General features: G+C 37.0%; 1 protein-coding gene across 6 annotated transcripts; it reads left to right on the top strand.

Annotated features, from left to right (window-relative positions):
* The first annotated feature begins 1,232 nt into the window (after window positions 1-1,232).
* On the top strand, window positions 1,233-23,158 carry cpne1 (copine I). 6 transcript variants are annotated; one of them, XM_067388081.1, is made up of 17 exons: window positions 1,233-1,345; window positions 6,883-6,966; window positions 16,554-16,685; window positions 17,051-17,230; window positions 17,376-17,450; window positions 17,831-17,902; window positions 18,111-18,194; window positions 18,318-18,407; window positions 19,660-19,758; window positions 19,913-19,999; window positions 20,095-20,154; window positions 20,294-20,427; window positions 20,972-21,026; window positions 21,114-21,165; window positions 21,278-21,411; window positions 21,576-21,812; window positions 21,943-23,158. In XM_067388081.1, exons 3-17 carry the CDS (start codon window positions 16,554-16,556, stop codon window positions 22,054-22,056), a joined length of 1,605 nt encoding a protein of 534 aa, XP_067244182.1. In that variant the 5' UTR covers window positions 1,233-1,345; window positions 6,883-6,966; the 3' UTR covers window positions 22,057-23,158. The 6 variants fall into 6 exon arrangements, with proteins under 6 accessions (XP_067244182.1, XP_067244179.1, XP_067244181.1 ...); XM_067388080.1 differs by lacking the exon at window positions 6,883-6,966 and having other exon boundaries at window positions 1,234-1,345; XM_067388082.1 differs by lacking the exons at window positions 1,233-1,345; window positions 6,883-6,966 and adding an exon at window positions 8,144-8,277.
* Window positions 23,159-23,249: the final 91 nt, after the last annotated feature.

Here is a 23,249-nt window from a genome sequence, read left to right as displayed (position 1 = left end):
CTATCTATCTATCTATCTATCTATCTATCTATCTATCTATCTATCTATCTATCTATCTATCTATCTATCTATCTATCTATCTATCTATCTATCTATCTATCTATCTATCTATCTATCTATCTATCTATCTATCTGTATATATATATATCTATCTATATATCTATATATATATATGTGTGTGTGTGTGTGTGTGTGTGTGTGTGTGTATCCCTATATATATATATATATATATATATATATATATATATATATATATATATATATATATATATATATATATATGCGTGTGTGTGTGTGTGTGTGTGTGTGTGTGTATGTGTGTCCCTATATATATTTACTACTGTATTAAACATTTTTGTTTTCTTATAGGCTATTATTGTTATATTTCATTTTTACTGTGTAATTCTATCTATTCATCTATCTGAACAATTAAACTCTCTTAACTGTTTTTGAACCATACTATAGTAAATTGTAGTTTACTCTCTATATATTATAGTATTTACAACACTTTGTTAATGAATGTTACAGCAAACTGTAGTATTAACTATAGTGAACTGATAAACTAATAGATACCGTAGTATACTTTAGTTTTTACTACAGTAAACTGTAGTATATTGTGTAAAGTACTTTGTTTATATTACTATAGTTGTTATATTACCACAGCAACTATATAGAATTACCACAACAAATTCATTCAAGTACATTACTATGGTTCAAAAACACTATAGTTACTGTACATTACAAAAGTATTAAATATATATATATATATATATGTGTGTGTGTGTGTGTGTGTGTGTGTGTGTGTGTGTGTGTGTGTGTGTGTGTGTGTGTGTCCCTCTATACATTTACTACTGTATTATATTGCATTATTTAATTTTTTGTTTTCTTATAGGCTATTTTTGTTATATTTCATTTTTACTGTGTAATTCCTCTGTGTGTCTGTACTTTCTTCTGCACTGGAAGTCACCAAGACAAATTCCTTGCGTGTGTAAACATAATAAAGCTCATTCTGATCTATCTATCTATCTATCTATCTATCTATCTATCTATCTATCTATCTATCTATCTATCTATCTATCTATCTATCTATCTATCTATCTATCTATCTATCTATCTATCTATCTATCTATCTATCTATCTATCTATCTATCTAGGTGGTCCAGACCCGCCTACCACACCGTTCACTGATTGGCTTACATGAGCGCACGCGCCGTCGCTCTCTTTCCAGTCTCGTCGCTGAACAGATTGAGCACGACAAGACGCTGACGAACAAGAGGTGGAAGAAGACAACTGAAACGCCTCGTCTTTATTATTTTAAAAAGATCCGTTAAGACAAATAATTTCGGTAAGAATATGCAAAGTACATCAATCCACACAACGTATTTCATGTAGCCATTCACAACACTCGACATTTGCAAAAATGCAGTGGTTTTATACGCTTAATGGAAGGCAGGGTGACTGTGAGCTGCAAGCAAACGACATAGATTTGTTTAAACGCTAGCCAGGCATCTCTTCCTTTCAGTGCAGTGGGTGTTGTTTTCATATTTCTAAAACGTGCTGTGTTGATATGAAGTATTGAGAAAATAGCAGCGAGCTTTGTTCTGTTGTAGACTGCATCAGTCCATTTGCGCTGGTAAATACAGACGGCGCCATTTTGTCATCTCTCTGGTTTTGAGGTTTGAATGGCTGATGACGCCATACCATGGATGTTATTGTTAAGCTCTATTTACCTAACGTTAGATCATTTTACTTTAAAAAAATAAAGAAATAAATCAAAGAGTGCTGTGTTTTCAAAGCTTTTATTGAACGGCATTTACATTCCTGTCTGTTTCTATTATGATTCTCTCTTTTATTTCAGTGTTTGTTCCAGCTAAAGCAAGCTGCAAACGTGCAAAAGAGCTCTATTTGACACAATTTGCAATGTTTCTTGGATGAAGCTCATTTCATATTCGATGTTGTATCAAGTTCGTCGTATTACAGCATAAGCATTAAAAAGGTCGTTAATGGTGACATTGGAGTGTTTGATTTTACGTGGAAATTTGTGAGAAGTGTTGCTGCAATGGAAATCTCTTAGTTAAGGTTTTATTATGCAACGTTTTTAAAGTGCAATTAACGGCCCTCAACCTTGATGTCATACTTTAATTATTTGGTTGTTAGTAGTTACTACCTGTTTTTGGCCTACATGCATTCAGGTTTATGTTTACATGGTTATTGGCCTCTGATTATGTGACCTGGTTTCCACTATTGGTTTAAGTCTATTAACATTATATAACTTGTATTAACCTTATGAAGCAGAGCGTTGGAGATTGTTGCTCATTTTGGTCTGAAGAAGCTCCGTTTTATTCAACTAACCTAGTTTTTGTGATTTTTTTTTTTTTTATTTATTTTTTTTTTTCTGGTGGTAGGTGATCAAATTACTTCTATTCCTACTTGAACAGTCAACCAAAAAATGAAAATTCTGTCATCATTTCTCACCCTAACACAAGACTTTCATTCATCTTCAAATTATTAAAATGTGTTCAATTAAAGCAATCTTGTCAGAACACTTGGATTAAATCACTCTATAAAACTGGATTACTTTTACTATCCATTTTTATACTTTTTGAAGCATGGTTTGTTACATGCTTTTGTAGTATTTGGTTGCATTGACTTCCAAAGTATTGACAAAATTGATGAAAGAATAATGTATAAATGTCTACATTTTAGGGCTGCACAATGATTAATCGCGATTAATGTGTGTTGTGTATAATAATTTTTGAGTGGGGGTTCAATCTTCAACTGGCTGGCGGCAGCAGCCACTGACAGGTCACATGACCTGGTGGCAGCTGCCAGTCTGATTCTGGCAGGTCACGTGACCTGCCAGTGGCGCTGGTGGCAGCTGCCAGTCTTGATTCTGGCAGGTCTGTCAGCGGTGGCTGGCAGAGTGTAACGCGTTCCTTATTTCTATCGTTGCATGGAAATACATAATTGTATTATTATTAATATAATCTTATGACTCTATTCTTTTGTATAATTCACGTTTTAGATGGGTTTATCTCAATTAAAGCAGTCAAATGACCGTGATCTCAACTGGTGGAAAATGACGCATAGCCCAGCCAGCCACTGCTGAGACGCGAGTATAACGCGTTCTCTAATCACTCTCTCTGCATGAAAATACATAGTTTTATTATTATTAATATCATATTATGACTCTATTCTTTTGTATGGTGGACGTTTTAGATGGGTTTATCTCAATTAAAGCAGTCAAATGACCGTGATCTCAACTGGTGGAAAATGACGCATAGCCCAGCCAGCCACTGCTGAGACGCGAGTATAACGCGCTCTCTAATCACTTTCGCTGTATGAAAATACATAATTTTATCATTATTAATATCATATTATGACTATATTGTTTTGTATGATTGACGTTTTAGATGGGTTTATCTCAATTAAAGCAGTAAAATGACCGTGATCTCAACTGGTTGCTATATGCTTTGCTGGACGCTCAACCATCCAGCCACTGTTGCCTGTCATTCCAAAGAAATCATTCTATTTTGTATGCATACTGCTAATAGTTGTGACGATTTTATGTTTTGTAATAACACAAGTTATGCAATAATATATAGCATAAAAATGGCAATTAAAACGTGAATTATTCTAATAATACGACCCTTTCTCAACATTAATCCTAAATCTGGATACAATCATTTTAGCGGCTGTGGGGAAGTTTAGGTCTCATTTCTTGATTTCATTTTAAAAAGGTGTGTTTGATGTAAATATTTAGATACATTGACTTTGTTCATTTCTTTTAAGGTCACGGGCAGCATAAGCAACATGACCACCTGTAAATCTGCTTGTTTCACAAATATGTTTCACATATTTACAATATTTGGAGGGGACTTGCATGTTTAAAAAGTTGTTGTTGAGTGTTAGCTTGTAAGTAAGTGTAAGATAAAAATTTTGTGGAATGCAGCAACTTTGATTTACCTAATTATTCATGACTCTTTTTTTAATGTTAAAAATAATAAAATACATGTTTACATTTTTTAATGTTAATGTAAACAACAGGCGTTTGGGTAACATTTATTTGTCCATTTCTCATTAATTATATATATATGGGAGGATGTACAGTTTGTACAGTATAAATAAAAATCATGAGTCCCAGTGCATGTGTGTATGAAATATGATACCTCAAAAGTATGTGCATGTTTTTGTTGTTGAGCATCATATTTATACATCAGGCTTTTATAGCTCAATTTTTTGAAAATCAATCATAATATGTTCCCCGAAAGCATGCTGTGTTATATTTGACATTTTCCACCAATTGAGATCACGGTCATTTGACTGCTTTAATTGAGATAAACCCATCTAAAACGTCCACCATACAAAAGAATAGAGTCATAATATGATATTAATAATAATAAAATTATGTATTTTCATGCAGCGAGACTGATTAGAGAGCGCGTTATACTCGCGTCTCAGCAGTGGCTGGCTGGGCTATGCGTCATTTTTCCACCAGTTGAGATCACGGTCATTTTACTGCTTTAATTGAGATAAACCCATCTAAATCGTCCACCATACAAAACAATATAGTCATAATATTATATTAATAATGATAAAATTATGTAATTTCATGCAGCGAGAGTGATTAGAGAGCGCGTTATACTCGCGTCTCAGCAGTGGCTGCGGCTGGGCTATGCGTCATTTTTCCACCAGTTGAGATCACGGTCATTTTACTGCTTTAATTGAGATAAACCCATCTAAAACGTCAATAATACAAAACAATATAGACATAATATTATATTAATAATAATAAAATTATGTATTTCCATGCAGCGAGAGTGATTAGAGAGCGCGTTATACTCGCGTCTCAGCAGTGGCTGGCTGGGCTATGCGTCATTTTCCACCAGTTGAGATCACGGTCATTTTACTGCTTTAATTGAGATAAACCCATCTAAAACGTCCACCATACAAAACAATATAGTCATAATATTATATTAATAATGATAAAATTATGTAATTTCATGCAGCGAGAGTTATTAGAGAGCGCGTTATACTCGCGTCTCAGCAGTGGCTGCGGCTGGGCTATGCGTCATTTTTCCACCAGTTGAGATCACGGTCATTTTACTGCTTTAATTGAGATAAACCCATCTAAAACGTCAATAATACAAAACAATATAGACATAATATTATATTAATAATAATAAAATTATGTATTTCCATGCAAGCGAGAGTGATTAGAGAGCGCGTTATACTCGCGTCTCAGTAGTGGCTGGCTGGGCTATGCGTCATTTTCCACCAGTTGAGATCACGGTCATTTTACTGCTTTAATTGAGATAAACCCATCTAAAACGTCCACCATACAAAACAATATAGTCATAATATTATATTAATAATAATAAAATTATGTATTTCAATGCAGCAAAATTGATTAGAGAGCGCGTTATACTCGCGTCTCAGCAGTGGCTGGCTGGGCTATGCGTCATTTTTCCACCAGTTGAGATCACGGTCATTTGACTGCTTTAATTGAGATAAACCCATCTAAAACGTCCACCATACAAAACAATATAGTCATAATATTATATTAATAATAATAAAATTATGTATTTCAATGCAGCAAAATTGATTAGAGAGCGCGTTATACTCGCGTCTCAGCAGTGGCTGGCTGGGCAATGCGTCATTTCCCACCAGTTGAGATCACGGTCATTTGACTGCTTTAATTGAGATAAACCCATCTAAAACGTCCACCATACAAAAGAATGGAGTCATAATATTATATTAATAATGATAAAATTATGTATTTTCCATGCAGCGACAGAGATATAAGGAACGTGTTACACTCTGCCAGCCACCAGAACCTCTGACAGACATGCCATAATCAGACTGGCAGCTGCCACCAGCGCCAATGGCAGGTCACGTGACCTGCCAGAATCAGACTGGCAGCTGCCACCAGGTCACGTGACCTGTCAGTGGCTGCTACCGCCAGCCAGCTGAAGATTGAACCCCTACTGTAATTTTTTATATATATATATATATATATATATATATATAATATACATATACACACACACACACACTCATACATGTATATATTTAAGAAATGTTATATGTAAAATATTTATGTAATATAAAATTTATACATGTATTATACATAATCATTATACACAGAGCAGACACATATATTACATAAACAGACTTTTATTTTGCAAACAATTAATCGTTGTGTAACCCTAGAGTAGATGATGACAAAATTTTCATTTTTGGGGTAAACCATCCCTTTATATGTCTTGGACTAAGTAGAGTGTAAATGTCCCTTTTTTTTTTTTTTGTAGTGATACTGAAGAAAGGCTTCTAAAGATTTACAGTGGTTGTACTGTTTTTAGTGTCTACCTGGCCTTTTTTTCTGATTTTCTGTATGTTGACAGGTTATCAGTTTGCTGATTAGAAATACATGAGTTAGGATGAGGCAAGCGTTAGGATGAGGCAAGCTAAATGTCTTTAGAGATGTTCTCTAACTTTCTTACACATTGCTCACAAACCGACATATAACAGATTTTATCTTCACTCTATGCAAGGTCACAATCTGTTTTTCTAGCTTAATATGCTACAAAATGTTTAGAAATGTTCCTGTATTTTGATGCTTTGCTGTTAAGTATGAATGTTTGCTGGGGTTCATGAAATACATGACATTCATGTTTTCTAAGACCAATTTTAATGTGTATGGCTTTTGCGAAGCAGCTGGCCAATTTCTGATGAGCACAAGTGGTGATTCAATTTATTGTTTTGCTGTACCAGAATGTTACTAAATGGGCTGGAAATGGCTGGATGGTTTTCTTGGAGACACGTATGCTTGTTCTAATGCTGTTTACATATATTTCCTTCCATTTATTCTTTTTATTACAGTCGAGAATTGATTTTAAATGATTGCCGTCAGGATTGGCTTGGGTACCCTGTGCATCTTGTAACGAAGCAGCACTTTTAATACAGGTAAGCATTTGAGGGATCCACTAAACTTAGAAATATTTGGTCAGCTTTATTTTTAATTGTCTAAAAGAGAGTGAGAAAATATATGAATTTAGAAATGTGGCTTCATGATTTTTGTTGTCTTGAGCAATATATCATTGCTATATGGATTCTTTGTGAATGGTTGACTATCTACAATGCAATTCTCATTTCTACAGTGCTATGTATGTTTTGAGGGACATTTTACTGGCTACAGTAAAATGTTTAAAAGCAAATTTAATTTTCCCACAGTTGTTAACCTGGAAATGTAAGGAGAATTTTACCTACCTCTGGAAATAATCTCTAATTGTATTTATTTTACAACTTTTAAAAGATTTAAAAAAAATAATAAATCATAGGCAACTTGCAAAGCCATAAATTCATTGGTCAAAAGGTGTGGGAACCCTGTGGTCCACAATCTTCAAGCCAAGGACTGTGTAGAAGCTATGCCTGTGGTTTTCAGTCCTTGACCAGGATACCCACAGCCACTGCTTTCATCCTTTATTTGAAACACCTGACTCAGCTCATTAGCTCATTAGGAGAAAGCTCAATGAACTGAACTGATTGTGTCAGATAATATAAAATGATATGTGTCAGATATAAATGTGCAGTGCTGTGGGTCCTCAGGACCAGGTTTAAAAACCACCGGGTTACATTTGCTAAATACAAAATAACAGTAATAGCGTTGTCAACCTTTTGTCATTTTTGAAGATTGTGACTTCAATTCTCAGTTAAACTCAGGCAATTGGTTTTATGTAGTGATCTGGGTATGTAGTGTTTCAAGATTAAGTTTTTAAAATGCATTTTGAAAATAGCTGTTGTTTGAAAAGTTTTGTTCAGCTGATTTCATTAGTCATGCTTTCTTATTTGATCTCATACTAAATTGTTGCATCCTATATAAAGTGAAATGCAGTATGCTAGTATGCTTTGGCTATGACTCCAAAGCCATTAAACAGTGTGATGAGTTGAGAATCTTTGTTTCATATGGGCTTTGCTGTGATAATTCATGCGCTATTTATTCTGCTCTCATAATGTTTCTCACATAATCTTTGGTCTTGCTGTTAATTGTCTTCTTGTGGTTTGTATTTTGGTTCTGTGTTATCTTTTTGCCTTTTACCATAGCCTGACAGTCGTTGCCTTCTTTCATCTACAGGTGTGTGTTGTTGCACCTCAGCATGGCTGTGGTCATCCGTTTGCAGGGTCTCCCCATTGTGGCTGGGACAATGGACATACGCCATTTCTTCTCTGGATTGACCATCCCGGATGGTGGTGTGCATATTGTAGGGGGTGAACACGGTGAGGCTTTTATCGTGTTCGCCACAGATGAAGATGCAAGGCTTGGAATGATGCGCACAGGGGGGTCGATCAAAGGTTCCAAGGTGTCTCTGTTACTGAGTAGCAAAACCGAAATGCAAAACATGATTGAGCTGAGCCGTAGGCGCTTTGAAACCGGCAGTGCCGAGGTTGCCACAGGAAATGGAAGTAGGCCGGGTCCACCAGTTAGTACTGGTGGAAGTGGAAGGGGCAACTTGGCAACCACAGCACAAGGTTTTAGTAACACAACTTCAACTACAGCCACCACAGCAGTGTCAACACACGAGCCTGTAAGCAACAAGACTGTCCCTACCTTTTCAACCACTACCATGGGGAACATGCCCCCAAACTTTAATAATTTTAGCAGCCCGAGTCTTAGTTTGGGATCCACAATGACAACGGCAATGTCATCCTTGAACTCTGTACCTCCCCCAATACCTCCCTTGCCCACCATGCCAACTCTACCACCGATGCCCCCAATACCAGTACCACCTCCAGTATCCACATTGCCACCGGTACCTGCTGTTAATCCATTAACGTCAGTGCCTCCGGTCCCTCCCATTGCACACATGCCGCACCTACCTGCACTTCCTCCATTCAATCCAGGTGTCCCTCCCCCAGTCGGCCCTGTAGCTGGTGGTTTAGCTGCCTCTGGTCCACTGTCTCTTGGAAATCACAATCCAATGTTCCTGAATCCCCTTAACCCTCTAAACCCCCTTAACCTCCACTCTCACTTGAAATCAGCAGCGACAAACCCCGATGAGTTTTACATTCATCTACACGGCCTTCCTTTTTCAGTCACTGAAAGTGAAGTCAGAGATTTCTTCCAGGGACTTGGGATTGAGTCTGTTCGTTTGCTCAAAGACCACCTGGGTAGAAACAACGGCAGGGCATTGGTTAAGTTTTTCTCGCCTCAAGAGTCTTTTGAAGCTCTGAAAAGAAATGCTGGAATGATAGGCCAAAGATACGTTGAGGTTTCTCCAGCTACAGAGCGACAATGGAGAGAGAGCGCAGGACAGTCTAAAGCAGGTGGTGATGCTGAACACAATCGCCATCATCGCAGAAACACCAATTCGCCACCACCCTCTGGCCGTGAGCGAGCCAGATCCCGATCTCCTCACAAACTAGAATTCTGTGTGTATTTGAAAGGACTCCCGTATGAAGCCGAAAACAAGCAGATCTTTGAGTTTTTCAAAAATCTTGACATTGTTGAAGATAGCATTTACATTGCGTATGGGCCCAATGGCAGGGCAACCGGTGAGGGATTTGTGGAGTTTAGGAATGAAGCTGACTATAAAGCTGCTCTCGGTTGCCATATGCAGTACATGGGTAGTCGGTTTATTCAGGTGCATCCAATCACAAAGAAAAACATGTATGAAAAAATAGACACCATTCGCAAAAGAATGCAGGGTTCCCAGGGCGATCAGAAGAATAGCTCGGGAGGAAAGAGTGCCAAGAATTGTGCTCACATAACCAATATTCCTTATAACGTGACAAAAAAAGATGTCCGTCTTTTTCTTGATGGCATTCAGTTGTTTGAGGAAAGTCTTAAGGTGCTAGTTGATGCAAATGGTAATGGTCTTGGCCAGGCTATTGTGCAATTTAAGTCCGATGAGGATGCACTTAAAGCAGAGAGACTCCATAGGCAAAAATTAAATGGCAGGGATGCTTTTGTTCATTTGGTAACATTCGAGCAGATGAAGGAAGTTGAGAGAAATCCTCCTCCACAAGCAAAGAGAGGCCAGAAATCCCTAGGAAATTCCCATGCCCATGCCCATTCCCATGCACACATTCAGCCCCAGGCCCAAGTTCCCCAAGTGCCTCATGCTTTTCCTGGAATGACAGGTGATGAGTTCAGTTTTCTGAGAAATGCTGTAGGGACCCTTGGAAATGGTCCCCCTTTTGTCAACCCGTTTGTTGCCCCAGGTAACGGACTGGCAGGTCCACCACCTTTGCCGCCACTTGGTGCTGCTTTAGGTGACGTCTCACTAGGCATTCCCCCGCCAATGGTTGGGGGACCTATGCCCGGTGCTGTTCTAGAGCACCCTGGTTTCAGACCCAACGCACCTTCTGGCTTTGGTGCGCCAGAGCCTTTAAGGGGCATCCCATCTTTTGATAATGGATCTTCTCGTAAAGCAGTCGGCCAAAATCATGGAGGGAACCAAGGTCAGAGGCCAGCTTCTGAGAGTCTAAGAGGACCAACCAGTGGTCCAGGTAATTCACGGCCCACCATTGTCAAAATTCAAAACATGCCCTTTACTGTGACTGTTGATGAGATCATCGATTTCTTCTATGGCTATCAAGTATTGCCTGGTTCTGTATGCTTGCAATTCAATGAGAAAGGTTTGCCCAATGGGGAAGCGATGGTTGCTTTTGATTCCCATGATGAAGCAATGGCTGCTGTAATGGACCTGAATGATAGGCCTATTGGGGCAAGGAAAGTTAAGATCACTTTGGGATGAAAACGATGACTTTGTCATTGCAAAGTATGTTTTCTTTTGACACGGTTTTCTGAAAATGAATCTGGATGTTTTTATGTACAGAAGAAGAAACTGACAAGTATTAGTTTTTTTTCTTTTTTTTTTTTTCCTTGGCACATTATGTATCCAAGATTGTAGTGACATGAAGCATGACAATTGAAGAAAGACAATGTTTATTATAAATTCCTCTAAACAGCATTGTTTAAGACTTCAGGACAATGATTTTTTTAGTTCATATCTGCAGATCTGAAAAAGGGGCATCTTTATAGTGGTATTTTCAATAGAGCCTAATAGCATTGGAGGAGGTTAGTTCCTCATTGTTTGGTATCGCTGCTTAAGTTTTACACATCTGTATATGATCCATGCTGCATCTACGCATGTCCTTCTGAGGTAAAAAAACAAACAAAACAAAACAAAAAAACGTGCTGCCATGCATTGTGTGCTAAATACATGTTTCAGTTAAAATGTTTGCTCTCCAAGTTTTTTTCTGTCAATAAAATGCAAATGCAGTGTCTTTATCAATATGTTGCTGTCACATTGGATTGCTTTAAAAGCCTGATGTCAAACCAGTACTTCACTGTAAACAATAAGCGGGATGTGAAGCAAGTGCGGCATTGTAAAATTATGTATATGAAAGCATTTTACTCTCTTTGCTCTCTTCACAATGTGTTGCTGTGGTGTTTGATGATAGCTTCCTTTTTTGGATGTTTGGCTTTTTTTAAAGTGTTGCTGAAATGGATCAGTTGTTATACTTAGTTTATTTTGACGTTCCAGCGCTTTTTCTCTTGTAAATACTTTCCAGCTGAACTATTTTGTCAATAAAATGCCATTCCTGAAATGATGACACTTAAAGGTATTGTATTCTCTCCTGTCCTTCTGTTTCTTTCAGTTCAAATATGAACAATAAAATGTTTTGCTGTGACTTCCTTGTTTCCCATATTGAACTGCATATTTATATTTTTAATATTTTTTCCCCCATCAAATGTCTTCTAAAGATGTGACTCTAGCTCTGATCTTTTGCTTGTTGTTTAAGACTTTTTATAATATTTTAGCATTGACCTTTTCTCACAATGCTTTATCTAAAATATTTTGAATTTATTTATTTCATATTTTCTGCTACCACACATAAGCATCTCTGGTAAAAGCTTTATACTGTTTTGTTTTTTGTTTTTTTAGACTGAGAAAATATCTGTGACAGGGAAATAAATGATCTAGTAGTTATTTTAGTTTGGATTCTGTTGAACTGCACAGCATAAATTTAGTGCGCTCTTAGGCCTGAAGCATTACCCAAAACATCTTAATATTGTATGGATCAAAAACTTAAAAAAATTCTGCCCCAGTTGTGCCACAGACTGATTTTTAACAATGCAGTGTCTCTATATGAAACATTAAAGAGGAACACATTTTTGAATTTGGCTGTTTTTGAACTTTGTTCTGATATTATAAAAGTGCAAACCGCACTGGTGAGAAGCGCATGAAATCGTTTCATCGTTTTGGCTGTGGATTATGATGGCAAATGATGATATGCTGCATAAAAGATTTTTCAAGTAGCACGTGCTTGTCATTTCTCTCTAGCAACAGTTTTTTTGTTTTCAAAGAATTCTGCACATTCTTGATGCATTTCTTTAAAGCAGGTCAAGTGGGATTGCTCTCAAACGCTGTTCTTTGATGCTTTGAATCTGCTTGCACTGGGCCTGTTCAGAAGCACACAAGTTCACGGTTATTTATGCAAGGTTTTTTATTTGGGTTGAGCTTTTGTACTTTTGGTGTTGTGAAATGCTTTAGAATTAAATTCATGATGAATTGAGTGCATTTCTGTCCGTTTCGTATTCTCGAGTGATTCTCAAGCTTTGTGGACTGCATATTTTACGTTGTGCATTTTTTGACGCTGAGCCTTGATTCCTGATTAACATGTTAATGTTCAGGTAAGTTGTAATCATAGACATTGCTATAAACTACCTGTGAGCATTGGATTGTCTACCAGATTTATTCATTTTTGCTAATGTTTTTAAGAATTAATGCATTGTGGGGGGAAAATATGGGGACTTTTTTTGCTTTATTTGAGGAGTCATCTTTGATTTGAGGAATAAAGTTATACATTGCCACTGTAATTCTGGAAAATGTTTTTTTAAAAAAAGTGGTATGTAATTGAGAGATTGTTTTTATAAGTTGTGTAGCTACACAACGTTATAATGTTGCTTGTTTTTGGTGATTGAATTGGTGAGATTGATGCTATAGGGATAGTTCCCACCAAAATGAAAATTCTGTCACTATTTACTCACCCTCAATTTGTTTTAAACCTGTATGAATTTCTTCTGCTGAACACAAAATAAGATATTTTGAAGAATATGGCATAATTGTTGAAGGGCCGCATTGACTTCCATTCATAGTATGTGGGGAAAATACAATGGAAGTCAATGGGGCCCATTGACTGGTTACCAGCATTCTTCAAAATATCTTATCTTGTGTTCAGCAGAAGACAAAATCATACAGGTTTGGAACAACTTGAGGGTGGGTAAATGATGACAGAATTTTCATTTTTGGGTGAACTATAGCTTTAAGAAGTAACGCTTTTTTATAGACATTAAAGGGTTAGTTCACCCAAAAATGAAAATTGTCATTTTTTTTTGTTTATCTTAATTTGTGCTCCGAAGATGATGTTGATGAAATCTGATGGCTCAGTGAGGCCTCTACTGAGAGCAGAGCCATTCAAACTCTCAAGGTCCATAAAGGTACTTTAAAACATATGAGAGTTCAGTGGTTCTATCTTAAAGGGATAGTTCACCCAAAAATGAAAATTTGATGTTTATCTGCTTACCCCCAGGGCATCCAAGATGTAAGTGACTTTATTTCTTCAGTAGAACACAAATGATGATTTTTAACTCCAACCATTGCCGTCTGTCAGCCATATAATGCGTGTCAATGGGAACTCCATCTATAAGAGTATAAAAAAAACACGCACAGACAAATCCAATTTAAACCCTACGGCTCGTGACGACACATTGATGTCCTAAGACACGAAACGAACAGTGTTTTTTATCATTTTTTTACCTCCTAAAACACCACTGTTCAACTGCCCTCCACATCCAGTGTGTGAGGTCTGAACGCGCTCGGATGACGGAAGTTACCTCCTGCACTCATTGAAAGGTGCTACAGAGGATCTTTTCGTTGACTGAGAAACCAAAGACTGTTAGTGAGTTTTTGAAATGAGTGCATGCGTAAGAACAACCCCCCTCCTTCACAACTCATTTCTAGGGAACTCGTGCACGAGTATTGGAACACGAGTGTTTACCACCAGCATTCGCTGTGTCGTGTTAGTGGATTTATTATGTTGTTACTCCTGTCTCATGACAAAAACATTACATGCGGTGCCTGTGGAGTGTGGAAAGTTACTGGAGCGTGCAGCTGCGCACATCTCTCACAAGGAACTTAAAGTCAGTGATTGACATGCCAGAGGGCCAATCGCGTAAACGATTGGCTGATGTTTTTAAGGCCCTACCTCGTGCACAGATGTATATTAATATTATTCCTTTCAGTGCACCTAATAGTCTTTTATCAGTTAGTATAGACACTTTCAAGTAATATTGCAAAAATGTTTAAAACAAAACATCCTCTGTAGCACCTTGAAGCAAAGCGCGAGACATCAGTTCTGTCATCAGAATGTGTTTTTTGACCTCACTAACCGGATGCTGAACGCAGTTGGACATGGTGTTTATTTAGAGGGAAAAAATTATATAAATACTGTTCGGTTTCTCACACAAACTGATCGTTTCGTGTCTTAGGACATCAATGTGTCGTCACGAGCCGCAGGGTTTAATTTGGATTTGTCTATGCGTGTTTTTTTGACTCTTATAGATTGAGTTCCTATTGACATGCATTATACGGCTGACAGACGGCAACGGTTGGAGTTAAAAATCATCATTTGTGTTCTACTGAAGAAACAAAGTCACTTACATCTTGGATGCCCTGGGGGTAAGCAGATAAACATCAAATTTTCATTTTTGGGTGAACTATCCCTTTAATATTATAAAGTGACAAGAATATTTTTTGTGCACCAAAAAAACAAAATAACGGCTTATCAACAATATCTATATGGTCGGATTTCAAAACACTGCTTCATGAAGCTTCTGAGCTTTATGAATCTTTTGTTTCGAAATCAGTGATTCGGATCTCCTATCAAACGGCTAAACTGCTGAAATCACTTGACTTTTTGGCGCTCATAAAGTGTTTTGAAATCAGCACATATAGATATTGTTAGTCTTTTTGTTTTTTTTTTTGGCACAGGTAAAGTATTCTTGTCGCTTTATAATAAGATAGAACCACTGAACTCACGTGAACTGTTTTAAATATGTTTTTAATACCTTTATGGACCTTGAGAGTTTGAGTGGCTTTGCTCTCAGTAGAGGCCTCACTGAGCCATCGGATTTCATCAACAATATCTTAATTTGTGTTCCGAAGATGAATGAAGGTCTTACGGGTGTAGAACGACATGAGGGTGAGTAATAAATGACATTATTTTCAGTTTTGGGTGAACTAACCCTTTAAAAGACTATTGTACGTTGTATATTTTGATAGCACTGCAATATCAAGAAGGAAAGAAGTCCACTAATTTGTCACTCTTTAAGGCTAGATTAGCCAAAAATTACGGTACATGAACAGAGTAATATAGGAATTTCTTCTGTAGTGGTGTTTTGCTTTTTGTAAATTATTTGGCCCAGTTTTGGAATCTGTTACCATGGAGACAAAGCGGTCAAAGCAAGCACGCGCTGCCTCTGCTGTTTTTTTTTTTTTTACCCAGTTGATACGACAGGTTGCTCTTAAACCTTTCGAGACTAGTTACTGTGCGGTGGAACTACAGATGAAGCTGACAAGCTGGTAGAATGCGAAACAAATGTAAAGCTTCTGAATGATTGGTGCATTGTTGGGTGTACGTGAAAGTATTATGAACTCATGCAGACATGTTATTTATTCAGCTGTTATTACGCTATTATTTATATTTTAAGTGGGTAGTATTCGTTTCACGCGTGTTTTAATATAAGTATGATGAGTACGAGTTCACGGCGTTTTGAATTGTTTGTAGATATAATGTCTGTGTAATGACTCAGTTCACGTTGGTTTCATGCACGGTGCTCTCTGCTGCTGCGGGCTGGTGCTGTGATTGGCAGGCGCCTGACCAATCGCAGCGTAGTTCATCTTGGCGTTCTGACCAATAGCGTTGCACGTCCAGAGAGGAGCTGAATGGCTCCGCCCTGCTCATTTTATATTACATGAACGTGTCAGGGTGTAGACGGTAGTAGCAGTTTTGGGACAGAGAATCTCCGAACACAAATTCTACAGTTTGAAAGTTGTTAAGGGTATGCTATTTTCAGTTTCACGGTCGCATTTGTAAGCTCGTCTTTTAGTAGCGGGATGTTTGTATTAGATTTGCAGTGCGCCATTAAGCAATGCAGAAATCTAGTATTAATCGCGTTAACACATTTAAGGCGTGACTGTCTGAAAGTCTCAAATACTGACATTTAGGCCCTCGGACACAACATTTGCCACATTTGTTTGTTTTTTATATTTTAAAACGCATATTTTTGTACAACAGAGCATGTGTGATTCGAAGATTATATGAATTTTGTATTGCTTTTTATTATTTTGACATACATTCGTCCTTTTGTGTTTCTTTCATCAAATTTCACTTCCTCGCGTGTGACCGATTCAGTCATGATTCATTGAAGCAGTTTCGCTCGAGGCAAGAACTTTATACGATTTTGTGTCTGTTGTGGTTTTCAGATGGCCGCTCAGTGTGTGTCGAAAGTCGAGCTCTCCATCTCTTGCAATAATCTTCTGGATAAAGATGTTGGATCCAAATCTGATCCACTGTGTGTTCTGCTGCAGAGTGTCGGCGATGACAAATGGACAGAGGTATACACTTTAACCCTCAAACAGCCGTTGTAACAAAAATTGCAATTAAATTTCCTTTTTTTTTTTTCTTTTTCTTTTTTTTTTAAATAACACAACTGCTGCTGACACTCTGAAATGTATCACTGCAATAGATTTGATGGTGAAAAATGTCACAGCTTGCTAAAGTCACACAACAAAGTCCCCCATTAACACTTTTGAAACGTCTGTGATTTTTATTATTTAAAGTACTTGTAAATAATTGTAAATACACACACATATTAGAGGTGAAATGTACACATGTGTACAGTTCAGTACAGCAGTGGGGGAGAAAACTAAACATAAAATTGCTTCTGTTTATTAAAAATACATGTATGTGGTGATTGCAGGTAGAACGCACAGAGAGAGTGAAGAATTGCCAGGACCCAGAGTTCTCCACCAAACTTCACATTGACTACCACTTTGAGAAGGTGCAGAAACTAAAGTTTGGCGTTTATGACATTGACAACAAGTCTGTTGACCTCAATGATGATGACTACTTGGGAGGATTTGAATGCACCCTTGGTCAGGTATGTATTGTGAGGATAGTGATACAGTGAAATGCTGTTTTGTGCTAGTTGCTGTGGAACAGTGCTAACAATTAGTGACAATTTATCTCATTAAAAATATAACATATGCATAATGGCTTTGTTTATTCACCAAACTTTGGAACAGATTGTCTCAAGTAAGAAGATTACCAGACCCCTTCAGCTCAAGGCAGCAAAACCAGCTGGTAAAGGCACAATAACGGTATGTTCATAAACACAATGATGTTTCTAATATGGCAACATTTGTAAAAGAACATGGGGATTTGTCACGTGAGGGTTTTAACATCTTCCTGATGAATGTTTTACTGGTATCATAATTCAGTTAATTTTCATTTGTGGTATCTTTATTTGACAAAGAATTTAAGGCTTCACAATATAGTTTGTTTTATTTGATAAATTACAAAAGCCTTCTGTTTGAGCATTGTAACATTTGCATATGTGAATTTATGCAAAGTTTGTCATTGATGCATACTATCATTTAGCTCTTCGTTTTTGTGAGCGTATCTTTTCACCTTTCTACAACAGTTCTGCCATTCAGAAGGTTTCTTACATTTAGCAATGTTGTATATCTGTTTTGTACAGATTACAGCAGATGAAGTGAAGGACAACAGGGCTGTTGTGATGGAAGTGGAGGCCAAAAACCTGGATAAAAAGGTAGACATAATCATCCTCTGTACTTGCATCCTGTTGTAACCAATTATGATTTGTACTTCATCAGTTATTTTTGCAAAAGCAGCAAATGTTGAAATGTCACTGTTGGCTTACCACACAAAAATCATTGCCATATTCAGGGTAAAAGCCAGTTATGATACTAACTGTTTTGTATTATATGGAAGCTGCACTATTCACTTCTCTTTTTCAGGATATGTTTGGGAAGTCTGATCCATTTTTGGAGTTTTTCAAGCAAGATGAAGATGGGAAATGGCAGCTAGTTCACAGGACAGAGGTTTTTACCCACTTTCATAGACTCCATGAACCAAATATTAGTCTATTTGTGCGTGCAAAACAATTCATGGGTAGTTGCATTTGTTTGCTGATGGGTGTGTTGTCTTTGATCTGTTACCGATAGGTCATCAAGAATAATTTGAATCCATCTTGGAAAAAGTTTACTGTCTCCTTGCATACATTCTGTGGTGGTGATCTGAACAAACCAATCAAGGTAACTACAAAAGGTTTTTATGCTCACTCAGATGTGCATTTGTCATGGTAACTTGTCAGACCTGTAGAAGACAGTTTCACTATGCAAAATAAAACATTTAACGTTAGAGATAAAGCCCCACTGTTGGGAGAATTTTTATCAGTTTTCAAACCGATGGGCCAGAGTGTTTATACCCATTGCCTAATAGGCCTTTTTAATATTGGGAGAAGATGCACCAACATGTTCTTTGTCAAAACCCTTTATCCCTGAAGCATGTTTTATTAGATTGTACTAGTTTTAACCCTGTGAGGAAACCATTTTTAATCAGTTAACACTATTGAAAACAAATGAAAGTTAAACCAAATACGGTTTTAGGTTGTAAAAACCTGATATAGTTTTACCGTAAATCCATGAAATGGTCACAGATGCTGGCATGGTGTTATAAAACAAACAAACAAACAAGCAAGCAAAATTGTTAGAGACAGTGTTCTACACATTTATTTTCAGGATAACAGGGAAAAGTGGCTTTCAAACCTAATGGGGAATAAAAAAGAACTTCAAACATGAACATCGTCTTGTCATAACAAACCATTAATTTACATTTCGGCTTTTATTTCTATTTTTTGTAACATCACATATGCTACCTTTCAAAAGTTTGGGGTCTGTAAGATTTTTTTATTATTATTTTATGTTTTTGAAAGAAGTCACTTGTGCTCACCAAGGATGCATTTATTTAAAAAACAAACAAAAAAAACACTGTAACAACATACCTGTGTCCTAACTAGACACAACACTGAGACATGTCATTTTTGTTTTCCATATGAATTAATTTTTGATCAATTTAATGCAACCCTTCTCAATATCAGTATTTATTCCTTTAAAATAAAAAACAATCTTACTGATCCTCAACTTTTTAACAAAACCTGTACAAAACCCTTTTTGGGAAGAAGCTATTAGATCAGAAGAAAGAACGCATAGAATCATAAAAATATAATCATGTACCTGTTTTGTGGGGGCAAAGAGAGGGCTTCAGCCAGCATTTCCAGTTGTCCTAGTCCTTAGACTAAAGTTTTGTCTAATTGCTAGGTAACTTGTTACGATAAGGATGAAGACACAAGCTCAGACATGATAGGAGAGTTCACCTGCACCGCCGCTAAACTATTGGAGGCTAAAGACAATGCGGTGAGCAGGACGCATGTCTGTTAATCTTCTCTAAACATCTTTCTCTTTCTGTCTGTCTGTCTGTCTGTCTGTCCGTGGCTTTTTGTTTTAGGTTCATTGTTTTGATCATGATAGCGATGGCTCTCATGATCTCATTGGTGTGTTTCAAACTAATGTGTCAGATCTGCAGAAAGCAGTTCATGGCTCCCCGGTGAGACTCCACCTTCACTGCGCCAGGCTTTCTTGTTGTACTTGTTTACAGTAGAACATTTCCTCTTTTTTCACATAAATTTCTATTCTATTCACTTCCATAATTTCTGAGAGTTTTATGATGGGGCATAAGTGAAAGTTTTCATTTTTTTTAGGTTGAGTTTGACTGCATTCATCCAGAGAAGCAAAAGAAGAAAAAGAGTTATAAGAACTCTGGGGTGGTCAGGATTAAGTCTTGCAAGGTTCGAAGAAACTTCATCTATTTCACATGAGAACTGCAGAATTCTTTACAATAATTTACAGTAATTCTTTAAATAATCTCCTCGCTGTCTTTCAGCTTGAGACCCAGTATTCATTTCTGGATTATGTGATGGGAGGTTGCCAAATTAACTTCACGGTAAGATCAGTCACGGCATGATATTTGCTTCCGTTTTCTGCATTTGTTTACATGCTGATGTAATGAATAATGCAGAACATCAAATTTGAGGCTGTATGGTTTAAGCTCTTAAACAGTGGTGAAAATCATTGGGTTTTAGGTGGGCATTGACTTCACTGGCTCTAATGGAGACCCCCGCTCCCCTGATTCGCTTCACTATCTCAGCCCTAATGGTGTGAACCAGTATCTGTCAGCCATCTGGTCCGTTGGCCAGGTAGTCCAAGACTATGACACGTAAGAGCGTGATTTGGTTCATAGACTTTCCACCAGAGTAGTGCATTGTAATTGTCATAGGTAAAGTATAGAAATATAAAAGTTGTTTGAAAATGTATACACTACCATTCAAAAATGTACCATTCAATACTTTTATTCAGCAAAGATGCATTAAATTGATCAAAAGTGACAGTAAGGACATTGATAATGTTAAGATTTCTTTTTCATTTTGTTATTTTGAACAATGTATTTGCCTACGAATTCTGAAGAAAAAAAATGAATCACCACTTTCACAAAACATTAAGCTGTTTTTAACATTAATAATAAATGTTTCTTGAATGTAAATCAGCATGTTAGAATGATTTCTGAAGGATCATGTGACACTGAAGACTGGTATAATGATTGCTCAAAATTCAGCTTTGCGTCACAGGAATAAATTAAATTCTAATACATATTAAAATGTAAGTAAGTTGGAATATTTTCCTGATTTTTTTTATTTATTTATTTTTTTTTTTTTTTATGGAAGTCCTTATATCTACAATATATTTGTTCTATTCCCTTGTAGTGATAAACTTTTCCCAGCCTTTGGATTTGGTGCTCAAGTGCCTCCAAACTTCCAGGTTAGACATTATAGGTGTCCTTGATACTTATTCATTATTAATTATCATAATTTAAATTTACAAAAGTGTCTTTTTACAATATCTTAGGTATCCCATGAGTTCCCATTGAACTTCAACCCCAATAGCCCATATTGCCAAGGTAGGAGTCCCAGTGTTTGAAATTTACATGCAAAATTTCAGTTACGTAACTGTCTGACTTTAAAGATATTCTAGTATGTTTGTCACATGTGCTGATGATTTATGCCATGCAGGAGTGCAAGGTATTGTGGACGCCTACCGTGTGGCTTTGCCTCAAGTCCGTCTCTATGGACCAACCAACTTCTCCCCCATAATAAATCATGTGGCCCGAATTGCAGCTGGAGCTGCCCAGCAACCGAATGCAGCTGTGAGTAACACCAACACATACCTTTTATTGTCGTGCAATCACTCATCCAACCCAGGATGTGGTTTGATGAGTACTCATGCATATTTGATCTGTGGTCTTCCATGGTATTTTCACTCCACTAGCACTATGTATGTCTAAAATCTTTCTCTCTCTCTCTCAAATAGCAATACTTTGTGCTGTTGATCATCACTGATGGGGAGATCACTGATCTCGACCAGACCAGGCAGTCCATCGTGAACAGCTCCAAACTCCCCATGTCCATCATCATTGTGGGTGTGGGTGAGGCAGACTTTAAGGCCATGGAGTTTCTTGATGGGGACAACGGAGTTCTCAAATCTGTGACCGGAGAGCCGGCGGTCAGAGATATCGTGCAGTTCGTGCCCTTCAAGCAGTTTGCCAGTGTATGAGCCACTTTAAATTTTAATAGAAATGACATGCTGGTTAGACGTTCTTAAATTCATATCCAGTGTTTTCTGTAGTTACATCTGTCAATGTCAAATGTAACTTTCTCTTATCTAAATTTCTCCCTAGGCTCCTAAAGAAGCGCTGGCTCAGAGTGTTCTAGCTGAAGTGCCAAATCAGCTGGTGTCATACTTTAAAATGAGAAATCTGGCTCCCGTCAACCCCCCTCCACCATTCAAGTAGACACATTTGCACTGGAGACTGAATCATAGGTATCTAAATAAAAGTTAGACGTAAAGTATATGGATCACCACTAGAGGGAACCGCAGCTCTGTTAAAGAAAACATTATGGACTCTTACGAAAGACCACTTGTATTCCATTTGTATTGTCCCTTTTTTTTATACATTATGCATTTTCAGTCCTTCATAGATTTCTTTTATCTTCGTAGATTCCTCATATTATTCTTTTCCAACTGAAATAGTTTATATAAATATTCCTTTTTACAGATATATTTTTCTGTATTGTTGCATATATATTTTTTTTATTATAATTGTTTATTGATACAGATGCCTTGATTTCCTTAAGCCAAGATTTGAAAACACTTTTAGGATTTTCACTGCTTTTTGATGCCAATATATGCAATATCAATCAGGAATGCTGGTTTATGTAATTCGCTGCACTTTCTGCGCTATAGTAGTTATCAGAGCAACATGAATCGCTAAACTCATTTAGCCACTATGCTGCAATACATAATCATGCTGTCATAATAGAGATGATTAGTAGTTAGAACCGTACCAAAGAAATCACTGCATGTCTTTCTATTTGAATTCAAGTAGAACTGAATTTAAAAAGTGCTGGTATAAAGGCATTATGTAGACTTTGAGACCATAGAACTGCCTTATTGGTTGTTGTTTTTTTTTTTGTTTTTTTTAAGTTGTAGTTGGTGCCAAATATCATTTTAAAGATTCATTTGGAATGACTGAAGTTGTGGCAATTTGATTTATCTAATACAAATGTTTGCACCTTAATCGCACAGTAAAGTTAATCTGCACTTCTAAGTTAGAGCTATTGAATTTAGTCATATGTATGCTTGCTCTTGCCGCATAAAGCCTTATGGGACCGTTAAATTGTTTAAATAATTTTTTTTTAATCTAATGATTTAAAGGGAATGGGATTATAATCATATAATGGTTGTTTTTCTCCCTGCCATTGTTTTTCCTAATCATGAAATATGATGTTTACACAGCAACACATGTTGTTCAGCTCTTTAGAAGCCATTAATACTCAGTTACAACACTTTTTATAACTGTCAAGAAGAAATGCTGAATAAAATTGCCTTATTAACACACATAACACGTGTTTCTGTGGGGTTTTGTTAGTCTTTGAATGTGAAGTTTTCATGAAGTATGTCATGTCTGCAACTAAAATTTCAATC

The sequence above is a fragment of the Chanodichthys erythropterus genome, chromosome 6 (genome assembly GCF_024489055.1).
Source record: "Chanodichthys erythropterus isolate Z2021 chromosome 6, ASM2448905v1, whole genome shotgun sequence".
NCBI lineage: Eukaryota > Metazoa > Chordata > Actinopteri > Cypriniformes > Xenocyprididae > Chanodichthys > Chanodichthys erythropterus.
The sequence above is the reverse complement of the archived record's forward strand: the minus strand, read 5'-3'. Positions and strand labels throughout refer to the sequence as shown.